The sequence below is a fragment of the Aplidium turbinatum genome, chromosome 2 (assembly GCF_918807975.1).
Source record: "Aplidium turbinatum chromosome 2, kaAplTurb1.1, whole genome shotgun sequence".
In the NCBI taxonomy this organism is placed as follows: Eukaryota; Metazoa; Chordata; class Ascidiacea; order Aplousobranchia; family Polyclinidae; genus Aplidium; species Aplidium turbinatum.
This window is the reverse complement of record NC_137473.1, coordinates 5313558-5341549: the sequence shown is the minus strand read 5'-3', so window position 1 is coordinate 5341549 and position 27992 is coordinate 5313558. Positions and strand designations below refer to the sequence as shown.

At 36.3% G+C, this 27992-nt stretch overlaps 1 protein-coding gene across 3 annotated transcripts; it reads right to left on the bottom strand.

Annotated features, from left to right (window-relative positions):
• Positions 1-4994: 4994 nt before the first annotated feature.
• LOC145788191 (uncharacterized) lies at positions 4995-21786 on the bottom strand. Of its 3 annotated transcripts, none has more exons than XM_082599879.1 (12): positions 21671-21786; positions 21315-21446; positions 15922-17244; positions 15432-15524; positions 15037-15129; positions 13517-13675; positions 13314-13403; positions 12841-12954; positions 10730-10798; positions 5591-5856; positions 5171-5353; positions 4995-5097 (listed from the first exon to the last, which is right to left on the bottom strand). In XM_082599879.1, exons 1-12 carry the CDS (start codon positions 21732-21734, stop codon positions 5044-5046), a joined length of 2640 nt encoding a protein of 879 aa, XP_082456005.1. In that variant the 5' UTR covers positions 21735-21786; the 3' UTR covers positions 4995-5043. The 3 variants fall into 3 exon arrangements, with proteins under 3 accessions (XP_082456005.1, XP_082456006.1, XP_082456007.1); XM_082599880.1 differs by having other exon boundaries at positions 5615-5856; XM_082599881.1 differs by lacking the exon at positions 15432-15524.
• Between the last annotated feature and the right edge of the window lie 6206 nt (positions 21787-27992).

The following is a 27992-nucleotide window of genomic DNA, read 5'->3' as shown; positions in this document are numbered from 1 at the left end:
ACGACTTATAGCGTTGTTGAAGTCTGGGCTTGGGCGAAGTCCTACAGTACAATAGAATCGTTGCACCACGCAATAACTCCTTTATCGGGATTGTAATCTAGTACCGTACTGGGGGACCATCTAACGATACTCGCACGAGTGTCTCCAATGTGGCTGATTTTAAAGAAGTTCGCCACTCACCTAGAATTCTGTTTAGCAACGAAAAACAACGTTCGACATATGTTGACGATGACGGCAAGGTAATAAAATAAGTATTTCAATGATGTGAAGGACATTACTAAAAGAATCATAATTTTTGCAAAATATGATCAAAAAATGTTTTCCCCTGGGATGTCAACTAACCTAGTTCTCTCTTTTAACAACGATTCAATGTCCGACAACATCGAATCGACATAAAAACGACAATATTACCAGCCGATGTAAATTAGCACTTCGGATTAAGACTTTATGAAAATAAACGTCGGGAATTACAAACAAGACTTACAGCGCTGGTGATCGCAGATGGATATATTCCATCAATACCGTAACAAACATTTCCGCACAATACAACAGTGGTGATTACGACGCGCCGACCTGATTTTGCATCACTCTTTGATACTACCATGGCCACCTGGAGATCCGGCCTGATTTGTCACATTTTGCAGATTTTGATTACGGCTACTGCTAGTGCTTGACTGATATTTTTTGAGATGTTTTTACTTTTTGCGGTTTCCTAATGACATAAAACTTTTTTGTTGCTTTGGGAAAGCAGCAGCAAATGAAAAAAAGTAAGTTGAAAAACGCTAAATCAGATTGTTATTGAAAAATTAACAGTCTGACTAAAATCTTCGAAATCAAATTTTTTTTGTGTTTCAACATGTGAAGATGTTAAAACCCATTGTGACATCTGGGAAAAAGAGAAAAGAAAGCGTAAAAATCAAATTTTTAGAAAAATTTATTTAAACGTTCGCCCAAAGTTAGAAAAACCTGGAAATTTCTCCAAAATGTGACAAATCAGGCCGTATCTTTAGGTGGCCATGATACTACATATTTTCGACAGTTAATCCACGATCATTCTATTGCGAAATTAAACAATTGGCTAAAAGAGACCGGCGGCCAAACTTGGCCGATTGAGTAGGTAGCACCGGCGGTCATTTAAGCACTACTTAGCGGCCATGGCCGCAGGCTGCTTTAAGGCTTGACAGTAGGTTACATTATTATAACATAGCATGATGCCCTTCTTTGTATACCGGACACTTGTAGGCTATCATTACTCAATACATAGTGAGCTGATAGATTAGCATTGTCGCTATATCTTATCTTAAAACTTGAAAAAAACTGGCCTTTTAGTAAACAAAAGTGCCCTTTTTTCGTAATCTTGCCCCCCCCCAGTCAAAAGTCGTTCCGGCGCCCTTGGGAATACTGCTCGTGAAAGCCAATAACGGTGAAACGCACACTAGTGTTTACAGGACGTTTACAAACTTAAAATAAGCAACCCTATGCTCACAGACATTTTCGAACTTCGAAAACAGACGTTTAAAGCAACCACTAGAACAGTGTAGCTGGACATCGCATTGGAATAACTTAAACAATCCCTACCCAGAACTACAATTTGATTGGTCGGTCGGTGGAATCGTATGCAAAGCGAAAATATGCTTCCCTTCATGCTGTTTAACTCCTCAAGAAAAGTATTTTTGGTTATACTTGTGCGCTGATACCTTCCGCGAGCCGCACATGATAATCAGCGTGGCGGGCCGCATGCGGCCCGCCAGTTGGTGACCCCTGTGTTAGGCTATTATTATTTTTTTCTTTCAGCCTTTGAAGTTTCTGCAAAATGCTGTGCAGCGCAGTGCTGGATTAATGCTACTGTAGACTCAGAGGTGGTTTTTCGAGCTGTAGGCGCAAAAGATATTTTTGCACGGGGCCTCCCATTTAAAGTGTCCCGGGCCCCCATCAGCTAAATCCGGCCCTGGAATAGGTCTCAGATCTACCAACATTAGAGCCAATGGAGATAACCACTCAGCCTCTAAGCTGGTTGTCATAACCTTTTGCTAACTGCACATTGAAACTTCATGATGGGCAGCTTAAAGTTTAGGTTGATACAACGTCGTCTATCGTTGATACTTTGTCGTTGTCACACAAGTCAACCTAATGAATGGAATAATTTCCGGCAACAACACTTCATCAATCAGAAACTTTACTCTGTCAATCTTGGGAACAGGTTTTACGTCAAAAGCCTCTACAAGTTTGCAAAACTACCAGAAATAAGCAATCAAGGCTTTGTCAGTTCGAGAGTCAAGATTCAAAACCAATGAATAATGAATAACATCTTTCAAATGTGGATGCTTGTTCAGTTAAATGCGATCGTCATCAAAGTTAACCCAGATCGTACCCATCTTTAACCAGTGGCTCACCCATAAAGTTCTTCATCTGATGTATTATTCGAGCTTTTGTCAGTGTAGTTTTGCCTTACAAACTGAAATGCACAAATGCATCTAGCTATTGCGCCTCGTTTTCAATACAAGTTTATCTGTTTCTTACGTATATTTTGCGCGGTAAAACTGTGCGTTGTGTTACTTGTGTCGTCTCACTCCATAAGCAGACTAGCCAGCAGCAAATTGTTTTGTTCTGGTGGCAAGTTTAGTCTTACGATGCGTGTTTTGTTACAGACATTGTGATTAAATCATTTATCCTTTGTTACACAAGAAAAATAACCATCTTTGTTTAATCTTAAAATTAATTTGCAGGAAGGGTGTGCTACTTCTAAATAGCCTACCATTGTCAGTGTTGCAGAACGTATTTAACTAAAAACAGTATTTGTCTATTAAAAATCGGTTCCAAAGGAGAAAAAAAACAAAGAAATCAGCAATACCACAACTCGTAGCTGAGAGTAAATCAGGGGGCGCTGAGAGTAAATCGGAGCAGTTACAAGAAGAGGATTGCAAAGCATTTTTTGTCATGTTTCGCTTCAAAGAAATACAAAACAAGACGGTGACTATAAGAGCTTTGTGGCAAATATTGTGGCAATTATGTTAGCAACGTCGCTTCGCAGTGCCTTACAAGTTTGTTGAGGTCGTAACGCATGACTTACTTTGAAGCACTGCAATTACGCAAATCCGATTTTTTGAGCGCTTACTACTCCACACCGAAGTACGGTGGCTTTCCAAGGGAAATTGCCTTGTAGCCTACGATTTAATTCGCTCTTTGAAACTGTCGTGGAATTGCTACAGACTTGTGACCCTGGCCATGCGAATGACGTCCTGGTTGAAAAATCTGATACCTTACTTGTCAGATATATTTTCCAAATTTGATGAATTGAATTTATCCCTTCAGGGTAACGAAGTAAATCTAATCAAGGTGAAATCTGCACTGTTAGGGTTCTGTAATAAGCTCGTGTTGTATCAGCGAAATTTAGCTAGACGAGAATTTTTCCAATTCTCAAGCTTGCATCAACTTGATCCTACCAGTGACAGAGACATATCTGATGTTGACGTAGAGACGTACAGCAATCATCTTCAAGAAGTACATAAAGACATGGAAGTTCGATTCTAGGATGTAATCCGGTTAGAAATCCCTGACTGGATAATCGACCCATTCTGTGATATTTCCCAACATGGAATTCTTGAGAAGGAGCTGATAACATTGCAAAGCGATTTTGCACTCAAACGTTCAATATCTCGTATCAATCGTTCTGGCTACAGAATGACATCAAACAGGAATACCATCACGTGTGGAGTCGGGTATAAGTTTTTATTATAGTCTTTTTCAGCTCATACTTGGTGGAGCGTGCTTTCAGTGCCGTGACAACGCTTCTGGATAACAAAGGAAACCGTCTTGACATAGTTAGACGGGGAGATTTAAGATTATTCCTATCCAAACTGGAACCCGATATCAACAGGCTGATGACATTGCACAACCTCATCTGTCTCATTAGAGTTGGACTTTAAGTTGTGATGAATGAAAAATAACTTTGGTTTTACTTTTTTTGTCGAAGGGGCTTTTGATACTCTGTTCGTTGTGTACCTCTTGGCCAGGGATTCATAGTATAAGGATGACCATTGACCAACTCAGCTGGATATCCGACAAGCAGAGTGTAAAAGTGTTGCCAAATATTTTTTACGTTTTTAGAAAAACTAATTTTTTGGCATTTTTAAAGAGTAGTGATCGCCCAAAGCTTGTCCGTTTATTTACGGGCAAGTTTTGGGCAACTACTACTTTAAAAATGCCAAAATGACATTTTTACTAAAAATTTAAAACATATCTGGCAACACTTTTACACTTCGCTTGTCAGACAGCCAGCCGAGTTGGCGATCCCTATACTGTACTATGAATCCCTGCTCTTGGCAGTAGCGCGCTACTTTTAATATCGGATCATAATGTTACCCTCACTGTAACTCAAACTTTATTCGGCAAAACTAGTCCGAACGGAAGTGACAACTCTGACAATAAGTACTTAGAGGTAATGCTTGCGGGTCTCTGATTAAAAAAACTAATTTAATCTGGCAACACTATTGTAAGGACCCATGATGAATATTCAGTGTTTTCAAATTTTTGCAAAATGTTTTTCTCCTATAATAATCGCGTGTTTTTTAAAACTCACTTGTTGTGAACAAAAAAGTAATTGATAAATTGTTTTCTACGCAACAACACAACCGCATCACTGGATAACATACACATCACTGGATAACAACAACACATCACTAGATAACATACACATCACTGGATAACAACAACACATCACTGGATAACAACAACACATCACTGGATAACATACACATCACTGGATAACATACACATCACTGGATAACAACAACACATCACTGGATAACATACACATCACTGGATAACAACAACACATCACTGGATAACATACAGATCACTGGATAACAACAACACATCACTGGATAACATACACATCACTGGATAACAACAACACATCACTGGATAACATACACATCACTGGATAACATACACATCACTGGATAACAACAACACATCACTGGATAACATACACATCACTGTATAACACAATTTTATTATAAATATCAACAAATAATAAAAACATCATCCATTCTTGTGCGTGATGTAATCACGGACGCCAACCTCGATCTTCAACTTCTGTAAAAACAAAGCGAATAATTGACCTCGATTTAAATTGTTATAACGTTGATGCAATGTAAACAACTCTCACTTTATTGTCCAACCGATCCAGTGCTTCTTGTAGCTTGGATATTTCCTCCATATTTGGATCTCTCCCACTTCCATCTCTATCATCGAGGGATTCCCGCATCTCAACTTCCCCCTCAATCTTGTGCAACACCTCGATGACATCATCGACAGATAGGAAGTTTACATGGAGATCCATCCGAACAATCTAAACAAGAATTAATTATGATTCAACAAGTAAACATAAGCAATTTATTTATGCTTTTGTTTATTTATTTTATTTTTACAAAAATTGTTAGAAAATGATTAGAATTGGAAACTCGAACTTACTTTGTGAAACTTGTTAAACTCAGACGTTAAAACAATGCAATGCAACGTTAAATCTACGTAACAACTGACCATGAATCAATGTAAACGTTGGTTGTAAAAGTTAAACATGATTTACGGATCCAGGCATCGATTTGATCACCTCTTTCCATAAACGGAATTGATTAGAAGTCATGAAGCATCCGGACAGAACAAGGAGTCCAATTCGCGTCGGCATCGACTTGAGGAATGACGTCACCGCATGGATGTCATTCTGAGTGTCGGAGGATTCAATCCGTATCTTCCCTCCATCAAAATGACTTCCTGTTGTGACGTTCACTTCCAAGTCGTTGCCTTCCCGCAAGATTTTTGTGATGGGGAAGATGGAGCGAACATCATAGTAATCTAATAATGCAGGAATTATATCAATCAATATTAGCTCGGCTAACAAGGTTATAGTCTAAAACCACAGTTTGGTTTTAACCATAAAATAATCAAATATTGAACACAAGCTGTTTACTAAAGAACAAAATATTGATTTATTTACCTCGCAAACAAAAATATAAACAAATTAGTTTGAACAAAACTTTTAGGTTTGAGTAGACTTTTGTTAGCTAGTCACAAAATCACAAGTTATGTCTTCAACGACTTCAAAGTTTTATGAAATTAGAATAAAATACTTAAACTAGCTTAGTAGGTGGAAACTAAAATTTTGTTAAAATGTTAATCTAACCAGAGCTTGCAAGTTAAAATAAACTTTGATTTCTTTATCGATAAACGTTCGAAGCAATTTTAGAACTTGATCATAAAAATTTCTCAATCAGCCATTTCTTGCTACACTTCAATCCAAGCTGATGCTTTTCTTTAAACTCAGAAGACACGGACAGAAACAAACTTTAATACATTTGTTTGATGAAACCAAGTAGGCCTACAATTACGACAAAATTGAGAGCTAAACCAACTATTCAATCATTCATTTTATTTTTCGTCATTAACGCGTCCGGAACGAAAAAGATACTAACTACAAAAATCGATATAGACCAACCAGCACGTTAATGAACGGGAAAAGGTGGCAAAACCTTGAAAGGTTTAAAACGTGCCTGAATAGAAAATCATGTAGCCTAGTAAGTTAGGCTATATGTCTGTAGTTAGCACGGCCACAAAACCCAAAAAACAAACAGCCAAAAATAAAAAAAATAAAACAGATAGAAACGCATGTAGGCTACTAATGAACAGGGCCGTAGCCAGACCGCAGAGCAAGGGGGGCCAACTTTTCGTTAAGGGGGGCCGAAAAAATTTGAATGATTTTGGCATTTTAACCTCTTAAACACCGGTATCCACAAAAATTGCAATATGTCAGTTTAGTGTTAAGACCAGTAGCGTAGCCAGGAATTTTGAAAGGAGAGGTTTTGACGACCGGCGGGCGAAGCCCGACGGCGTGTTCGCCTAAGACGACACCCAGCGACGGGGGGTCTGGGGGGCCTCCCCCAGAAAATTTTGAAAAATTACTTTGAATTTGGTGCATTCTGAGAGCATTTTCAACAAAAATGTGGGTATGAATATTCCTGTAAAATGGTGCTGTCAGGTGGCATAGCAAAAGGATAAGATCATGTTTTCTTCAGCATTTTTCGGAAATAAAGCTAAGTCTCTATGTTTTCTTGTTGCTAATTCCTGGCTGAAATGTTTGAATGTTAGGTATTGGCACAACTCGCTCTTTTAATGCAGTTTTGTTTAAAATTAGGCACATTTTTTAGACTGAAAGCGTCATGCTCAAGCATAAAGAGACTGAAAGCATCATTCTCAATATCGTGATGTCACACGCGTGCCAAAGGGGGGTTAGCGGTACTTGTTACGAGCAAAAACTTTAACTGGCTCGAAGAAGCTAGTGCCGAGGATTTTGATATATATGATTACATTCCGCCTATACAACCGTGAGCTAGTCTATTGCAATTGCAGTCGCGGATGTTTGGATGCAAGCCGTCTCACAAACAAGTCTAAATCGATAGATTTCGATACAGAATGTTCAAAGGCCATAAGCACTAAGTTTGCCTGTCTTGGTTGTAACATGCTCCGTCTAGTGCAGCGTTTCTTAACCGGGGGTGCTAGCACCCCAAAGGGGTGCTGGAATAGACTGTAGGGGGTGCTAAACGCATGCAGTATAATTTTAAAAAATGCCGTTTTACTTTTCTGCATTTTTTCGTCTTTCTGCCAGTATCAGCAGATTCGCAAATGGCGTGACGAAAATAACAAGTAGGCCTATAGCTTCACTGTATTCCTGGACAATCATGGAGGACCAGACCGGGCACAGTGTATGACCTGCCATTTCGTCTCTTGCAACTCAAATTCGAAGCCTGCTAGACTCCGGCAACACCATTTGAAGCATCCAACTGCAGAGTGTGAACAGACTCTCGAGACCCTTTTTACATTGCTTTTCTTTCAATAATGCAGGCCAAAGTTTGGCGGAGCCAAAATTTTGACATGCTTTTTGCTCGCTGGCGGTATATTTTGTAGTGAAGTTTCTTGTTGTCTAACAAACTGTGCTGCTGTTTTAAGAGAGTTGATTCGCTTACATAGGGTTATAATTAAATTTCTATTGGTAAATGAAAGTCAAATACCAAACCCTGAATCAAAACAGCAGCACAGTTTGTTAGACAACAAGAGACTTCATTAAAGTATATCGCCAGCGATCTGAAAGCATGTCAAAATTTTGGCCCCTACTATACTTTTGGCCGTCACTGTAGTAGTTGTATGTTAACGATAGTTAGGGGGTGCTAGACTGTTCAGACCTATTTACAGGGGTGCTAGAGTCAGAAAAGGTTAAGAAACGCTGGTCTAGTGGGAGCGTCAGCCCTTGTTAACACTGAGAATCCACACTCACAAACGGCAGTGCTAGATTCAAATGTAGCAATATCTGCTGCAAGGTTGAACACTTTACAGATCAGAAAACTAGAAACAAAATTTATTTACACTGATTGGATTGAAGAAAAAAAATAAACACTGCTTAACTGCACAAATTTGGTTTATCACTGCACAGATTGGTTATCACTGACCCTTAGAATTTCAATTAAGTATGGTAAGTAATGGGTATGAATTAAGTATGGTAAGTATTTAAGAATGGTAAGAATTAAGTAGGCCTACAGCCTAATTTGTACCGGTTTGTAGGCCTGCTGGAAATCCATTCCCTCTTTGTTAGGTTATCATTCTTTCCCAAAACATTTTTATTTTACACAGTTTCTGACAATTTTTTTACCAACCTAACACGTGTTGGCCTTGGTTGAATTGAACCTGTTGAGGTTGCCAAAGGAGGAGTTAGGGGGGGGGGGCGAAATTGTTTAATCATCATAGCTGTTAACTAAACAAAACAATTGTAGTTAATTGGGCCAGTTGGAGCTGTGCAACGGGAAAATGGGCAAAATCATTATAATTGCAGCTGTTGCTCAAGAATGTTGGGATTTTGCCAGGGGGGGCGAAATTTTTTTCAGGGGAGGAGAGGCCCCCCCTGGCCCCCGGCTGGCTACGGGCCTGCTAATGAATGACACCCGAATGAAAAGTGTTGTGGATTGAATTTGTCAGTTCCAATATTGATGTGGATGAGCAGTCATAATAATAATAATAGGATGGATAAAGAAAACTGGACATAAAAGAAACCCATCCTCAGGCAAAAACCCGTTTCGATGTGGCCCAGGAGAGCAGGTGTTGAGCTCTTTCTATGGTCAGAATGCACATCACACGGTAGCCTACGACAATTGAGATTTGAGATCCAGTTTAAGTTATTGTTTCTTGTCCTGGTGAGTGATGGAATGGATGAGCTGGTAGATGATGATGTCCTGATGGTGTTGATGAAGCTATTTCTTGCTGCAACTGCATCAAAGCTGATGCTTTTGTTCCAAACTTAGAAGACACGGACAGAAACAAACTTTAAAACATTTGACTGATGATACCAAGCAGAATGATGACAGAATTGAAAGCTGAACCAACTATTTCTTGCTTCAACTGGATCAAAGCTGATGCTTTCTCTTCAACGACTTAAAACAAAATGGCTGTCAGTGTCATCTGCTGGTTTGCGGGGGTTTTTGTGCAGTGTTGCCAAACAAAATTAAATTGAAAAAATATATTAAAGAGACAAACAGCAAAACAAAATTGTATAGCTACACGAGTTGAAAAAAAACACACAAAAATTTCAGGTTGTATTGAAAATAAAGTAAAATTAACGATTAATTTGTAGGTTGCATATATATGCGCATACTTAAAAAAAAAGCTTACGGATTGACTGCAATGTTAGCAACTCTGTTTGCAATCAACAAAACTCATCTTCTGCGGTAGGCACTTTAATGTATTTCACTCAGGGGCTCCGAGAGGGGGGAAGTGGGGTAGCTTCCCCCCCTAGCATAACATTGTAAAGAAAGAACGAGTAGTGTTTTGTTTTGAGCATAATATACTTATGCACAAAACAAATGCTCTATTTTCTGAGCTAGCGGATCAAAAAAAAATGATCAAAAGTTCGCAAAAAATGCAATTTGCGTGTAGAAAAAAATGAAGACAAGAAGCCTGTGTGGGCCTACAAGTAGAAATTAAAATCATAATGAAAAAGTCGTCTATTCTGGACGGAAATTCAATCAGGCTACTTGTTTTGAAATAGAACTTTGATTTGTAGGCCTACTAAATTTTTTTATTTTTTTAATATGAAATTGTCACTAAAATCAAAAGTTAACTGGTAGCCTACTTGAAGTTTTACAAGGATTGTTCCCAGACCTGTTTGAAACATTTGTAGCGAAATTCGTATTATCAAAATTACTTTGCTTTTGTAGCTTTAACTTTTTTACAAACTGTTACAGGTATGATGCTTTTTCTTACTTTGCTTTTAAATACAATTTTTAACGTTTTATCACATCGGCTACCTTTAGTGAAATAATAAATCGTCAAACTGTGTTTCTTTAGTGATTTTTGTAAATTTTTTGAAATATTTACCTGCATTTGACTTAACAAACTTTATGTAAATAAGAAATGGTACAATTGTATTTCATAATATTCAATTCTATTTCACTTTTTATTTATTTTTTCTAAGTTCATGCGGCAGCATTGAGTCGATTTCCTGTGATTTTTCACCTTGATGAATCTTTCTTTAATGTCTTCAAGATTTTGTTTTGATTTGAGTAAAACTTTAAAAGTAAAAGAATCTAGAAAGTTGTCACTACTGAACTTACATGATTTTAAATTTATATTATTTTGATGTTCATTGTATTGAAGTTTTAAACAAGCTTTAGCCTACTTTACTTACCAGCAGCAACTTTCCGAGTTTCCTTCAGCAATTCTTTAACAAATAGTTGTCTTTTTTTTATTTTTTCATCTAAAATGTAAAAACTTGTCATTAAAATTATGATTTGTAAACCTCACTTTGATAAGGTAGCAGGACTACAGTATGTGCATTTATTTTAGGTCTTAACCACATTATCAAATACAATTTTGGTAGAAAAGTTAATTTTTTTAACCATAGACAAATAAAACCGAACAACCACACTGCATTTAACATAATAACATGAAAATAAACTTAAAATTCCAAACGTTTTCGGCTATACTCATGTTAGCCCTTTTCAAGTAACCATTTGACCGATATTCTTCATAAATTGAAACTACAAAACTGATCTAATAAGAAAGAAAAAAGGCAAGGCAGAGGAGAGGCAAAATCACATGACGCTTAATTGCCTAGGACAGTGGTTCTTAACCGCCGGTCCTCGGACCGGTGCCGGTCCGTGTAATTTTTTTGCCGGTCAGCAGAAGATCTTACTTTTCGCAAAGCTTATTTTAATGTGGAGTCATTAGCATATTGTAAAGTTGTGATCGCACTGTGAAACATGCACAACTGTAAAACTGACATATCTCCACGTAAAATTGTTTGATAATAAAGGTGAACTTTTTGATGACCTAATTCTGTGCCGTTGATAATGTTTTTGTGACAAATTGCATAATAGTTTTCAAAAAGTTTTGAAACACAGAAATACATAAACAAATGGGAAATTTTGCCCTTGATTTTGAAAAATTTCAAAGTCGTTGGAGACGAAAATTTGAAATTAGGTAAGTTTGAAGTTCCGGGATAAAGTCAGGCCTGTAGGCCTAATGGAAATTTGCCAGAACCGGAGTTTGAGAAAGCAAAGATCTTGTTTTTCAAAGAATGGAATGAAGACAAGCCGATTTGCTGTGGAAAATGCTGGTAAAATGGAGTGGTGAAAAAAAGTAAAAAAAGGTGCTAAGCGTTGTGAGTCAACAATTGAAAGAGTTGGCTAACAATTTTAACGATACATTTCGCGTAACATGAAGATCCTCGACATGGAAACTTTTGGATAAACAATCCATGCATCGATGATGTCAACACATGCGACCTTAATCTTCATGAAAAAGAAAGTCTGATTGAATTACAATATGTTATGCTTCTACTTTGCAGTCTAGATTCGAAAAACATCATCGTCACACTTCTGGTTATCTCTTGCAAACGAATTCGTGCCTAACTTTCAAAACAATCGATTTGATGGTATTTGTTTCAACCAGCTATTTAGAATCGACAGTTCTTTTTCATGTCTGGCTTTTACAAAGCAAAGAAATCGCCTGGATGCCGAAACAGAGCTACGGCCTACGTGTTTTAGAAACTTCTTTGATATCTCGTTTTCCTCGCATAGGCTACTGGCAGCGTAACAGTAGCAAATTTCCCACTGACATTGATTTTGTATGGAAATGGATTGACATTTTTCTGTTTGAGTTGATTTGATTGCCGTTTTATTCTAATTTTCGTCCTGAATACAAATCATATGCTAAAACCTTGCATTATGGTGCGCAACGACAACTTTGGTTAACAAAACGTTACAAATATTCATTCTATTCACTACGATCTTTGGTTGCCGGTCCGCGAACATTTTTTAAAAATTTTGCCGGTCCGCGAACATTTTTTAAAAATTTTGCCGGTCCACCACTGTTAAAAGGTTAAGAACTACTGGCCTAGGAAACAACGCAAAGCAACGACGCAAAATTATGTAAAGGCATTCAACAGAAAAGAGGTGCCTGCCGCAAACATCTGTCTATTGAGGCGAGGATTGCAAGATTTTTATGAGCAAAGCCTCATAAATTTTGTCGACACCTTAAAACATTTTCTAGGTCTGCTACTGCATGTGATATTATAGACGCGTCATGAAGCCACTTTAAAACTAATGTTTAAAAGTACGGTATGACACGTCGTTTTTAGATTTTTTCCGTGTTTGTCATATTTAATCCATTATTTATATCCATCCCGCGTGCGGGTACAAAACACAAAAATCTTGTTTTTATTTGATATAAATTTTGACATTGACTTTGTAGTCTCCATTGGGCTTCTTCATTTAATTTTCATAATTTGTTACTTACCGGTAGGTTTACGTGGAAATATTTTTTGCATTGTAGATCTGACTCTTCCCTTCAATGTTTGTGTCTTTGACTTGAGTTGAAAGATAAATAAAGAACTTTGGGAAGATGAAGTCGCTGTAACGAATTGAGACCAATTCAGCAATTATTATTTAAAACAATATTTAACTTGTAAGAGAATGAAGCGCTTACAAACAATCTTTGAAATATTTCAAAGTCTTATCCTTTATTACAAATATTCAAATCAATTTATTTTGCTTGAATGCAACATTTAATGATAATTTTGGAATAATATAAGTTATGGGAACAATACCAGCAACAGAAAAAAGTGGCAAATTTGCAAAGGTTTAAGCAAATTATATGCATTATATGCAAATTTGCATATAATGTAGACTTAAAGCATATATGTAAAATAAAGAACATTTAAACACAGCCACAAAGCCTGGGGATATTTATTTGTTATATGATAATATTACCAGAAGAGGTTGGTTGGTGAGAAGATGATGGCGTTTGTGATGAAATAGATGCTTTTAAAGGTTGTTTGGTTGTTTTGAAGGTTGAGTTATCTGTAAAATGTTAATATGATTAATTTCAACTTTAATATAAATTAAAATATAATGAAGTTAAAATAAAAAGACTAAATAAACTTCAAAACTCAATTATTTAATTTATTTTTTACTTGGAAATATTTTTTTCCTCAAAGATGTAAAGCTGCGCTTCAACTGTTGAGGTTTCGAGTTTTGTGAAGCTGAAGATGAAGCATTCTGAGATGATGATTGAGGTCGATTTGAAGCGTTGGGCTGTGTAGTCAGTTGTTGAGATTCTTGAAGAATAGAATCTTGAGGGAGATTTAAAAATAATATACTGTGATATGTTTATATTATACTGTAGTTGCTTGAAAAAGCTTTTGGTCGTGACATGATACACTTTCCAACTACCTTTGAGTTTATGTTTATAGCTCAGTTTTTTTTTTAAATAAAATAGATTAACAACATATAAAAATCAATTATTTGGTGATTGACATGATTGTAAACATTATATTTTCGTGACGAATAAACATTTTTACTTAACAAAGGCATTATTAAACTTGAACATGGTGTTTCCTTACAAATTGACACAAAGCGGTAAAATTTGCAAACACAAACTATCGAATAACTGACCACAAAACCTCTACATAATGCTGCCAACAACTCTACAAGACTGCCAGATTATGACAACTAATGAACCAACACGTAACAAACAAACTTGCAAATTAAAGCATTGTGATCGGTAAGTTTGCTACTGAGCTGTCCAGGAGAAGAAAGATGTGTGACGACGGGCGACGTGTCACAATGATGATATACCTCAGATAACAAAATTGGTTCTGTTTACATTGATTCAACGTCTGCAGATGGATCAACGTCAAATGCACAATTTTTTTCTACCTGAGAATTATATTTCAAATGATTTTTACTTTACAAAGATCAAAAGGACATCGGTTCAACTCCCATCCAGGGAATATTTTTACTTTACAAAGATCAAAAGGACGTCGGTTCAACTCCCATCCAGGAAATATTTTTACTTTACAAAGATCAAAAGGACGTCAGTTCAACTCCCATCCAGGAAATATTTGTACTTTACAAAGATCAAAAGGACATCGGTTCAACTCCCACCCAGGAAATACTTTTAGACAAAGCACTTAATGACGTTATCTGAACGTGGCACGCAGATCGGGTTTGTTAGATTTTCGTTCATTAATTTCAATCTTCAATCATCAAATATACATCTGGCTTCATGCAATGACACTTGTTGTTATGATTTGAGTAAAAGACAAGTCTTATTTGGCATTGGCCACCGGTTAGGAGAATCACAACTCCATCATCTAATGCAGCTTGCTGTTAAAACAGTCCGTGCTCATATACAAATGATCTCCTACTGTGAAGTACACAGCGCTTAATGCAGCTGTGTCGCTAAAGCGCTGTGAAGCAAAGATCGCCACCAATACAGGTCCCACCAGGTACGTAACAAACAAATAATGACTTTGTTTCTGTAGGCTAGCGATCACCAATATTTTTCGGCACAGGGCCAAGTTTGCCATTTTAACAGCATTGGTGGGTAGACTATTTTACATATTGAAAATGCAATAGCCTACGTATAAAGTAATCACGTTGGGCCAGACTTTGGGAACCGCTAATCTAGCGACCTAAACAATATTCCTACTTGAGGCGATTTGTGACGTCTGAGATGTTGATTGCATCAGTGTTGACGTAGATTCATTTGGAGGAAGCTGGTTGACTTCAGAGCTCGATAGATCTAAAACGATGTTGTAAAAACAAAACGAATACGGTAAATCAATCATTCTTGAAATAATGTTAGTGCCCATTCTGCAAACTGCAGTGCCCACAATTCATTCCCACTATGCAACACACTGCTCTGAAGCAGCTGAGTGGTGGAAGAGCTGGGAAATTAAGATTATCGATGCATATGAGCGATCGCCTACCCTAGGGGTTCCAAAAGGTGATGAATATCTTTTACTTGTAGCTGACAAGAAAGCACATATAGTATGTTGTTTCTTGTCACAACATAGTTGCAAAGCGTTTAGCCAATATTCCTACTTGAGGCAACTTGTGAATACGAAGTTGATGGTTGCGTCACTGCTGACGTAGATTCCATGGAAGGAAGTTTGTTAATTGCAGAGCTCGATAGATCTATAGATTTGAAAAAATAATTTGTTGTTTGTGCAATAGATATCATTTAGTTATAGCAGATAAACAAACAAGGAAATATTGTTTATTGCCACATTGTACTCGCTGCGTAACACTTGTGCCTCTTCTAGCATAAAGTTATGAAACACAAAGTTAGAAAATATAACTGAGAATATCAAAAAAATATGAATTGCGTAATCGTCTGAGTGCTCATTCACAAATAACGTCAAGGGTCCAATTACTAATGATAATTTGCTGAAAGGAATATCAATTATTATAATCGATTTTTCCATAAAGTTGACAAATTATATCTTCACTTGGTCTATTATAATAAAAACAAACCTATGCTAAGATGTCTTAGTGTTACGATAAATACACTGTAGATGTAATAGAAATTAACCTTTGTTTATGGACGGATCCAAAAGGAGTCCTGATGTAAATTGTACAACAACAGCCCAGTGGCCCTTCATCAGATTATTTTGAACAAAAGATTTAAAATCGGTTAATGACATTTCACGACAAATGTATAAAGCACTGAAGTACTCTTGGAAGGTCTGGTGGCTAAAATATAACCGTTGCTGCCCTTCCAGGAGTGCATATTCTCTGTTTGCTCCCAATAGAGTGACAACAAGATCTTGAACTTCCTGACTGGAGAGATGTTCTGTTTCAAGATCGTCTGCTGTGATTAATACGGTTCCTCTTTTTGTTGCTTCGTATGCGATTTTGGAAAGTCTGATGACAATATTATCTGATATCGAAATCTTAGCGTGTCCTGAGGTTTTAAGATTTAACAATACAGTATGAAATATTCTGGTCATTGTGGATATATCACCAATTTGTGACAATCCAAGAGATGCTCTCACGTAGAGTTGCAGCATCAGAGGGTTGTGGCACATTGATGTTAAATGTGGAGTTTTAACTGTAAGTTTCTTCCAAAGAATCTCTGATTGTTGTTGGTCGTTGACTAAGGCATCAAATAACGTTTTCATGTTGTCAGACGTCAGATCACTAATGAAGTAAGTGCGTTTGGGTCGGCATCCTTTTGAAATATTAAGCATAGCGTGTGGTCGAGAAGTGAGTATCAAGTGACAATTTTCAAGAAGTTTTCCTAAACAAAGATTCGAAACAAGTTCCCAATATTGAAGTGGAGTGTTGTAGTTGGATTTTTTTACGTTATCTTCCAGGGTCCAACTTACCTGATCAAGTCCATCAAAAATAATGAAGCAGTTTTCTGGATTGGCTGTCATCCATTCAAAAACAGAATTCTGTTCTTGGTCGTTTAAGTTGTAGTTGCAATCTCCCAACAGAAACTTTTTCAATGTAAATTGTTCGTTGCAGTCATTCATGTCCATAAAAAGCTTTCTTAGGACGAGAACATCTTCGTTTTCAGCAAGTCGTCTTGCCAGGCGTTTCGATAAAGTTGTTTTTCCTGACCCAGGATATCCAATTATAGACACAAAACTGTTGGTTTGAATGTCAGAAACTAATTGATTGATTGTTACTGCTTGGTCAGATTTATTTAATTTAATTCCTTGACTTTTGGGATTGTACTTTTCATCGTCAGGAATGAACCTTCCTTGGTAAAAATCAACTTTATACATTTCACAATAAATTTCTGGAACACCCTCTGGAGAAACGTCAAAGCTGGACAGATCAACGTCATATTTGGGATGATATTGTTTGCGAGCTGCTTGTTGCACTTTTTTTAATTCTTTTGTTGAACCTAAAAGGCAAAAAAAAATTAGGCCTATTTGTAAAAATTACTTTTGAATTGACACTGGTCTTACTGGCAACCTCATTTGATTAGACTTTGAGTGAGTTATTGTTCAGCAAATATTAGAAGCTTGGTAAAACGTCCAAACATATACTGCTCAGTACAGTTACGATTCTGAATTAATAAGCTTGTTCCACACGTTATGTGTTTTACGTTTCGCAGTTTTTCAATACAACATTCAAAACATTTGTGAAGGATATTGCAAATTGTAAGCCTAAAGAAACGGACTTTAGCAGTTTTAACAAACCACCCGTTTAGAAGCAGGACTGTTCGAAACAAAATTATTTCACTTCTTTTACAGGCGAAACCTTAAAACTTGTTTTTGTGCACATTGGTTAGAGAGGTTACTTCTTTTACCGCAAACAGACATAGCTGAGCAACATCACAACATTTAACATTATAGCAAACAAAAATTGAAGCAAAATATCGAACGTTGTCGGCTACACCTATCGCTCTTATCAAGCCAAGAAAATATTACATTCTTTATAAAATACTACTAAAAAACATATACCTGAACAACAAAAATATAGTCTAATCTGAACAATTGCTTATCTTGCACACAAATGAACTGACAACTGAAAAAGATTACCGAGTATTTAAAGGAGGAAAAAACTAATGTTCAGAAGAGATGTGTCTAAACAGATTACGCAAGAAAGACAGAAGCACATACCCAAGACACAAACAAAGCCTGAAACAAACACACAGCATAGCACTAACAAAGCATGACGCTTGGCAATAAAATTGAAAGATTGATTGATTGCTTTGCTTTGCTTGATTGATTGAATCTTTATCCTCGGACTGGGAAAGCTTCTTGCAGAGCTTAATCCTGGCAGTTTCGCATACTTGTAGAGGCTTCGGATCACTGACGCAGGCCCGGTCACCGAGATTGACAGAGTGAAGTTTCTGATTGTTGAAGTCTTGTTGCCGGGGAACTATTCCATCCATTAGATGCAGCTGTTTGTTTGTTTGTTTGTTTATCTTTATCCTGCATTGCGGGAAAGCGGACTTGAGCGCTATGCATCGGTGTACGCCTTCCGACGTACACCTGACCCACGCTGCAGCCGACGGCAATGTCTGTTTCCGGTTGTCTACTCTACTTATGACTTAAATTTGGTACTACCCATTACTCGAAATCGATCACTAGGTAGAGGCAATTATCGTAAAGTTTCTTGCCCAGAGAAACAACAGCAAGTGCGGGTGGCTGGAGTCGAACATGCAGGCTCTCGTCTGCGAGCCCAACGCGCTAACCACTCGGCCACGGCTGCAGCGTGGGTCAGGTGTACGTCGGAAGGCGTACACCGATGCATAGCGCTCAAGTCCGCTTTCCCGCAATGCAGGATAAAGATAAACAAACAAACAAACAAACAAACAAACAAACAAACAGCTGCATCTAATGGATGGAATAGTTCCCCGGCAACAAGACTTCAACAATCAGAAACTTCACTCGGTCAATCTCGGTGACCGGGCCTGCGTCAGTGTCAAGCGCACACCCCGAGAGTCGAACCAGAGCCGCTTGATCTTGAAGTTTCTTCGTTCCAGAAGTAACCAATTGAGCTATCGGGGCGGACTATTAAGAGATAGGAATGATTGCTTAAGACTTATGCAATTTGTAACAAAACAAAACGAATAAAAATTTCAGAACGTAAAATGCTCCAAAAATTCACATTTTGAAGTGATCTGAAAAGAGGGCCACGTTTTAAAGTTTAATTAAGCATTCTATCATTTTTAATGCAAAAGTAGTTGATACAATTAACTATTTAATGAAAATAATGTTGATGTGATCGTTTGCAGCAGACAGACATGACCCATTTTCATGGAAATTGACAAAAGATAATATTGAAAACGCCTGTATCGATTAGACGACAATAACTCATAGACCGATACATCTAACTCACTTTCTTTCATTATTATTATACTCTTGCTCACTGGAATTTCAAAGCAAAAAAGGAATTCAACGAGTTCTGGAAAAACTCCACTTGACAAACTTCAACATTCATGAAAACCCAAGTAAACACAAACAAATGAAAAGCCTGTCAAACTGGTTTGCAATGATGACAAAACTATTGCAGGGTTTGTTAGCTGCTGACCTAGAAGCTTTTACTACAAGTGGCGTTTGTACTGTAGTTGCCCGGATGTTGCATCGTTGCTTCAAATCGTGCAATCTTAAACTTTTTGTAGTGTCTGAGCTGCTCTACCTCAAAGCAACCAGTGAAAACGTTGCAAGATGGGAAGGCAGTCGCAATGTTATCTTTGAAATGAAAAACAAATTATAATAACCTTAATTAAAGCAAACTTTTTTATTATAATTACAAATTATAATTTTTGTACAAAAATCAATAAAATTTAACATTTGCCGAAACTTTCCTTTTTTTCGAATGACTATTCACTTGAAGCTTTTGAAAAATATTTGTTTAATATTATATGAAACAATTTTGAAATCTCTTTATATGTGGCTAAGATGAGTTGGGACGTAATGGATTGGCACTTGTGGACATTTGTGTGTCAGTATTATCAAAAGGTTTGTTTTGATTCATATACTTGTTTTAAATTTCTAAAATATTTTGTTGAAAGCAAAAAAGCTTATGTGACGTATCATCATATGAGGAGGAAAGGTTAACAGCAACCGATATCACGCTATACCGATGGTGTAGAGATAATACAAAGCAAGAAATGGTATATCCTGTTTTTGAGTGTGACACCACAATATTTGAGTGGCCATCAATACCTATGGGTAGACTGCAGTTGCCTGAAATAATTTTCCAAGGATCAGCCTACGATGTTTTGCCGTTGTCACTTACAGTATATTGCTACAGATCCGCTATACACAGTGACCTCAAAACCAATTGCAATCAATATCCTGTTTTCTTAAATTGTTCAGAACAACTGACCCAAGCCCGTCTCAGTAACATCAAACACTGATGCAAAGTTTGTTGTAAAACTTACGTATAAATGGGTCTTGTAATATTTATCACACTCGTAAAACTACGCAATGACATTTACACTATTCGCACTTCTGTGAGCTAAATCAAATTATTGTTGCGTCATTAATGCTTCAAAGAAAAGGTTATGAGCTTTAAATTCACATTAGGCCAAGCCTCACTGCTTTAGTTCCTCTTCTTTGTTGTAAAGACTTTATGAGATAAACAGATGACATGCTTTTACGCGTTTATGTTTCTTATTTTACGCGTTTATGTTTCTTATTTTACGCGTTTATGTTTCTTATTTTAGTAAAAAAAAATTAAGTAGAGAGCTATTTGTGAAATTTTCAGAGAAAATTTCGTTACAAAATTTTGAAACATTTTTTTTCGAATTTTTAAACATTTTTGCCATGATTTTTGATTGATTTCGATTCATTTCAGATTGTGTTTCTTTGTGAAAGATTTTGCTTCGAACAAAAATTGTTTTGAACAGCCCAATGGGGAAACTAAATTATGTTTGGAAAAAAATCGTAAATTTATCAAAATAAAAGTCTTCATGTAATATTTATCCTGTATTCAAAACATTTGAAATTCATTCATTTAAACATCCACAAAACCCTGGTCTACAATTTTGTTGATATCTATTAACGTTGTTTTTTAATGAACAAAATGCATAAAGATGTAATGATACTTTAAATTATCCTTTTTTTTAATGTTACTTTTAAAATATCTACATTCTTATTCCAACAAACAAGTGACTTTATAATGTTTTTTGTATCATTCCAGCCTCGCAATAAAATTAACGGTATATTATACTAGTACAGTAATTGTTATAACACTTTGCTGTATCTTTTGAGCTTCCGTTGTTACGAAGATTAAAAGTATGATGCTAATGTGTTATTGCATAGCTTGGCTTCAGTTGATAGTTGATTTCAGTTGATAGTGAAATGCTTTTTTTCGATTAAAATATGCCAACATAGCAACAGTTTGCAAACTGTTTATGTCTATCATTATTCAGCTTAATGCTCTGATACTTTAACAACCGAGGAATTATTTCCATAATTATGGAAACTATTTAAGTCAAATATAAACAGAACAAACTTTCATCTCCAGATGGAACACAACTCTGCTCCGGCAAATTGTAGATCATTGTATGAAACTGCCTCTTGTCAACATGGAGAGTTGTAGAAAACTGTCGGTTGTCCTGGTAACTCGGTTGTTGCTGAGATTGTCCTGTAAAAAAACTTATTAAATATTGTTTTGACTATTAACATGTGAGCCTTGAATTTAACGTGAGAAGACGTCGATGACTTGATGCTGGGATCATGGCGGTTGTAAGTTTTGTTTTCTTCTCTTTTAGTAAAATAAAGCAACATATTTTAAAATGTATAAAATACGTAAAAAGCAATGCTATCAAAATTATCAACATGTTAGAGCAGCCATCAAATCAAAGTCACCTTCATCCACCACTTCCTCACTTGAAACATCTGCATTTTGTTCGTCGTTGCTGGAAAGTGACATGTTTTCTAATTTGTAAATGTCGACGGAATAGAATACTATAACTTAGCAGTTGATGCTACAAAATGTAATTCCACATGATTATAACACCGTTTTCCTCATGAAAAAGACAAGCAATTATAAAGTTTGATTGAGCAAAACAGCAAAAACTCTTGGTTTGAATAATAACTTTGAAAGGCGCTTGTAACTTTTTATCTTAAGTTTCTAGCGTCGTAGCACTGCTAAGGCTTTTACAACTCGACTCTGACTTATGATCGCTACTTACACTAGAAACAGCAAAATGCACAGTTGTATTTGCACTGTTTTGGTCACCACTAGATTCGAAGCTGAACCTACCAACTACAGTACCAGTACTCCACTGTGCTGCTCACGTTTTATAACCGACTGATCACGTGAGCAAGGCGTGGCCAAGAGAACACTAGAAAAAATGAAATAATTTTGGTGAAAAAGGTTTAACCTCATAGGCATACACAAAATCATACTCTGTTTTACGTAGTTGTAATGTTGGTTAACGTTGAAACTTTTTGTTTGCCATTTTAGGTTTGCCATTTGTGCTATTTTTAAAATTTAAAAGTCTGAAGTGATGCCGAAGGTTTTTAGCGTTTACGTCCAAACCTCATTGAGACTGATAAGTTTAATTCTTTATTAAATGTTTTATGACATTTTAATAATTATCTTCTAGTTTTCTTTAGCTTTAATGTCCTCTGAAACATTGTACAAAACAAAATTTTTTGAACGTTACAATGACATGCTCCACGTGCCATATCTTTGTTCATTACCATTTGCTGGATCTACTTATTGCTTTCATTTTTTTAATTTTTTCAATTTTTTTAATTTTTTCAAATTTTTAATTGTCTTCTGGCTACTTTTACGCCGCTGCTGTGTGTTAAATTGTATGCCATTTAATTTTTGTGTAATTTTTTTGGTTTGTTAATTTGAATATGGATATTCTTGTCTGATGCAAATAAATAATATTAATATCGCAAAGTTTTAAAACAGTGTTTTATTGCAAAGTCATTCAATTTTTTATTTTTTTTTATTTCATTTTGTTATTTAATCGAAACAAGAGTGAAATGCATGGGAACGTTAAAGCACGGAAAGCATTTTGAACCACAAATGCATGGCATTGCGTATAAAACCCTTAGCAATAATTGATGGATTGTGTATGCTAGGACTAAGGAATGTTTTTAAAAATAAAACACGAAACTTCATTTGTAACAAAGTACAGTACAGTATTACAAAATTGTAGATTAGGGCGACCCAGCTTAATATGTTTCCGGAGTTTTGAAGAATGATTTCTGAGCCAATGACGATGTTGGCTTAATTCAGGGCTGTTAACACTATAACTACTTTATAAAAATATTATGGTGAATAATCAAGTTGCTAAGTTAAGTCAACACGCTACGCGTAAAATGATGCAAAAGATGTTAACAACCTTTGTAGACATCTTTTTCATTCCCAGCTCATACCTACTTTGTTTCCTGCCATAGAGTAAACTTAAACCAATAATACCAATACATATCGTACTTAAAGAACCTTGAACAATTGCAGGAGATAAATAGACTTTTACATACTTTACAAGTCACTTGGATTTAATATGCAAAAAGTTACAATTTGGCCTATAGCCCTAGCCTACCAATATATATTTTAAAACAACTGCGAAATTTTATAAAATTTTATTTGTGCAGGTCGATAGGAAAGAATTGGTGTTTTGATGAACAGATTGAACAGATCCTCTTGTTATTTATCTTGGAATTCAACTGCAAAAAGAAACTGATCAAAGTTTAAACGATTTTCACCACATGACGCACTTTTCGAAAAAAAAATCACCCAACAGCAGCATTCTAGGCCTGGTCATATCAAAGTCTAAAGTAGACTGATTATGTACCTGCGTTTTGCATGGAGACGATTTTGTAGTGAAGTACTCAGTTACTAAAATATTCAATAGTCGGACAAAAGAATCAATGTAAGCTATACCGTTATTAAGTTTGGTGTATTTTGTCACTAAATATAAAAGTGGTCCCCATATTTAAGATCACTCTTGTCACTGTCACTGTCAATTGTCACAATTTGCTCTTGTCATAGGGTTTTCTGTGGTAAGGATATTTCGTACTTGTTCCGTAACAATCGTCAGTAGTGACGAAAGTGCTTTAGATGCATTGCTCTTGTTTAATTGCATTGTTGTTCTGCACTCACAATCAACCTTGGAAGGTAATTTCAAATTTACAATCTTAAGATTATTATGTGCTTTAGTTGTTCAGCCATAGCATCCATCAAGTAAAGTTTGGTTTGTAAGCGTCATGTTTATTGTGACACAATAAAGCAACGTTAAATTTTCTTTGGACTCTCAAATTATTGGAAAGTTGACAAACCGAGAGACATTGGTTCCAATACAAAGCGTGGATTCTTTACACAAAGTATGGTATTGTATGACATGCTACCAACTATAAACAGAATAACCCCACAATGAAAGAGTTCATGTTTCTCACACAGCAAGATTAAATTACTGAGAAACAAAAATTTAAACATCAGCTCTAATTATTAGGAATCCATGATTCACATAACCTTTAAGCTAACAAGTCAGATTTAAATTAAGTCAAAGCAAAGCTTTCACTTCCAACTTTACAAGGTTAGCTTTTCTTTGACAATGTTATTTTTATCACGAAGTTCTTATTAGGTCAATGGGAACGTGCGCCTCTATTATTTTAAACACAATGAGGAAAGTTCAAATTACAAATAACCCAGAGAATCCAAGCAATTCTATCGAGTCCACAACAATACGTTTGTTTGTTTTTGTTATGTAAGCATCGTTTCGACTCACAAAGGAGTTTTCACAGTGATCTGTCGTCTGAGGTGACGAAAAAACTTAAATATCCATTCTCACACATGCCAACAAGTTAAAGACATTTCAATAGAAAAAGTTCAAGAATATTTTATGATTTTAAAAATTTAAGACAAAAAAATTGTTTCGTCTCCAAATGCACTTCTGTTGTTTTACTTACTAAGCTGATGGTGGTCCAAATCATTGGTTCTCAAACTTTTTGTTTCGGCGGATCCCTTTGAAAGCCTCAAAACGGCTGGATTTCTCAAAACGTTAACCCTTCAAAACAGTCATGACCCTTTACAAGTTTTATTATCTGGCATTTTATTTCATCATCAAACGGAAATAAATGTGTCATGCGGTAGAATATTACTTATAATTTTGTTCTTTGTAACCACAGTACTTAGCTGCATTCTCATACAATTATTTATTTACACGTTAGAATGCTGTAGCTCGACGTTGATAAAACGGTTACAATATCATTTTGTGATGACAATATTAAGAGTGATGGAGGCCTTTCGCAACAGACTTCTGCGATGTCATAATGGCTTTCTCTTTGAGAAGTAGGTTCTGCATTGTCACATCACAATAGGTAACTTAGCAAAGGTTCAAACTTATTACACAAATCAAACCACAAGCAATGTAGGCTATAAATATGGCAATTTATCAATCATGCTGCAAATTCGAAAACTTTTACCAACCACTTCAGGGTTTGTAAAAATGTAATGTAAGTAATGATGAGACAGGCAACAAATCCATAATATCTATTTCATATGGAAAATTGTAAACCTGCAAGATGTAGTGGTATCCATCTTGAACTCTGAGCGTTGCGCAAAAGAGAAAAAATAAATAAATAAAATAAAAATGTAAAATTTGTTTTACCAGGTTGCATTACCAGTTGGCAAAAGTCACACATGATGGAAAACCAAGGAAATGACGTTGCATGATGCTGGGACAGCTCTTCAGATTTGTTTGAACATTCAACTTTTTTACGACACAATGCTCGTAGTTTCAACACAGGCCATTCATTGTAGCATGTTCAAAGCATAAATATTTTAATATGGTAAGCCAAACTACACTCCACTGGGATAACAATAAAAAAAGCAAAGTATACACAGTTGCCAACAATCAGTAACAGTGCATCTTTTCAATGCAGTGCAGCTCTTTAAGCTTTGTTATTACCGAAGTCTCTTAAAAAGACAGAGGAATTGAATTCAACTTATCGTGGTCTATATTCGATCATATAGAGGTAGAAGAAGACTCTGCCATCTTTACTTCGCTAAATAGCCCAGCTGGGATAACAATATAAAACATACGCAATTGTCAGCAGTCGTAAGCGGGTTATCTGGATAAGCGCTGCGAAGAGTTGAAGAAGGTTGGTAGGTAGGTTATTGAAATTGAATAATAATCATTGCAACAAGTTCAAGCTCAGATACGTTAAATAGTGCAGACTCCGCTGCCTGCTCGCAGCGCCCATATATTTTAAGATCTAGCCGAAGACCGTGCGAGCTCATACATGACGTTATCGCGTCGACGCCGCACAGCGGTGTTGACAAAAGCTTCAGTCAGTCGGGATTCAGTGGGGCGGCATAGAGCTGTGCGGAGTGCGCTTGTGGCGAGTGCGTGTTTAGGACAGAGTCACGATAATTCCTGTCCACGTTTACTTAATATTACCGGTGTCTCTTTTGCATGGTGATCTCACACACGGTGAAACAGGCTGTTAAGGTTACTTTGATTATAGTAATTCAGTTTACTTACATTGTCATATAATTAATAACAAAATGTGGGCGCAATCGCATGTCGTAGCCGTCATCACTCTGTTCATTCAAGCGCTTTTCCGCCCTCTATCTGTAGATTCAAAAAAATATAACCAGAAGCAAGTTGCTTGCAAGGTAGTTAACCACATATCAGTACGAAGCCAAATTGCAGTATTTTAAAATTTTCCGGTTGTCCAGTGAATATGGATAATACTTTTGCAAGCAGCTATATGCAGCTTTATTTCCGTCATATGCAGGTATGCTTGAAATAAATAATTATTATTGTATTTATTTTGCAGTCAATATAAAACTATTTATCTACCATGTTTCTCAGGGATGTGCGAAACGTCATATATATTTTATCGTTATAAACGGTGATCAACTTCAGGCAGGTTAACATATTTAGTTATAAAGAGTTGTGTGTTTGGTTTTGGCAAGTACGTAACTTTTGCATTTCAGAGTCTAATCAAGAGTCGTAGTTTGTATTTTGTAAATATTTCGGCTGAAGAAGCCTCATTTTACCATTGCATATTTAATACGGCCATCACTAGTTTGGAGTCGATTCAAAGTTTTCCACGTTGCTCAGGGGGCTATTGCTTCTGGAGAAAGGGACTCTGATGATGGAACTTTCACTTCCGTGTAGGATGGTCATTTTTGAATTCTTGTTTCTATTGCTTAAGCCTTGCTTCTTTTTTTGCTGAGATTAGTGGGTGAACGTGTGTTAGGAAGTTTTTTCTTGATTTCAACCGGGTCTGTTAGTAGCCTAAAGCAGTTTGTCCATAGAACTGCTCCGGAAAACTGCTCCCACAGTAAGTTAGCTGTAAAGTGACTGGCCCATCGTCTTTCGTTGCACATTATAAAAATATGACTGTTGGGCCATTTCAATTATGTTTTATATCTATTATTTTAGCAAAAACTTACCGCTACTCATTTGGTTTTCAAGTAGCTTTAAACGTCCAAAACAAATAAACCATTACATTTCCTTAATGCCAAACCGTTACTAAGTAAGTGGGTGTAAAGTCTGATTAACATAATAATGCGTGTGAGAGGATTCTTTTTCTTATTAATCACAATACTTCCGTGTGTGTAGGATAATGATTAGTTTAGAATACAACTATTTTCTTCTATAGCCTAGTGCTTAGCACCATACTTACGCAGACAGGGTAGTCTATAAGTCCATTTTTAGTCTCTTAAATAAGCCTACCAAAAAATCAAAAGTTAATGTCACTGAAGCCTTATATTAGTTGATGACAAAATCTTGTTTTGACATAATGGAACATTAGCCCCTTGCAAAACTTAATCCCTATTCAAGACTCTTCCATGCAACCGATAATTCGGTGAATTTCAGCAGCAGTTTTATCTGCTTATATTTCAAACATCGCCCAGAAAATAGTTAAACATCTGTTGTTTTGAAAGATCAGAAGGTCATAGGATGAAAATAAACCCGAGAACTCGGCAAGGAAAAGGTTGTAGATGTTGCAACCTACTGCATTGAGTCAAAAAATTTTCAAGGAGTTTTAGACTGAATTCAAATATAGGAGTGGATCTAATGAAGAAGACAGTAATTTCTTTCAAACATGAAGTCCAGTGTCCTGCTAAGATTTGAGAAAATAAGTCAAACATTATGTTACAGACTAGCTTCGAGGTTGCATTTTTATTTAATTTTTGATATGAGCAATTAAC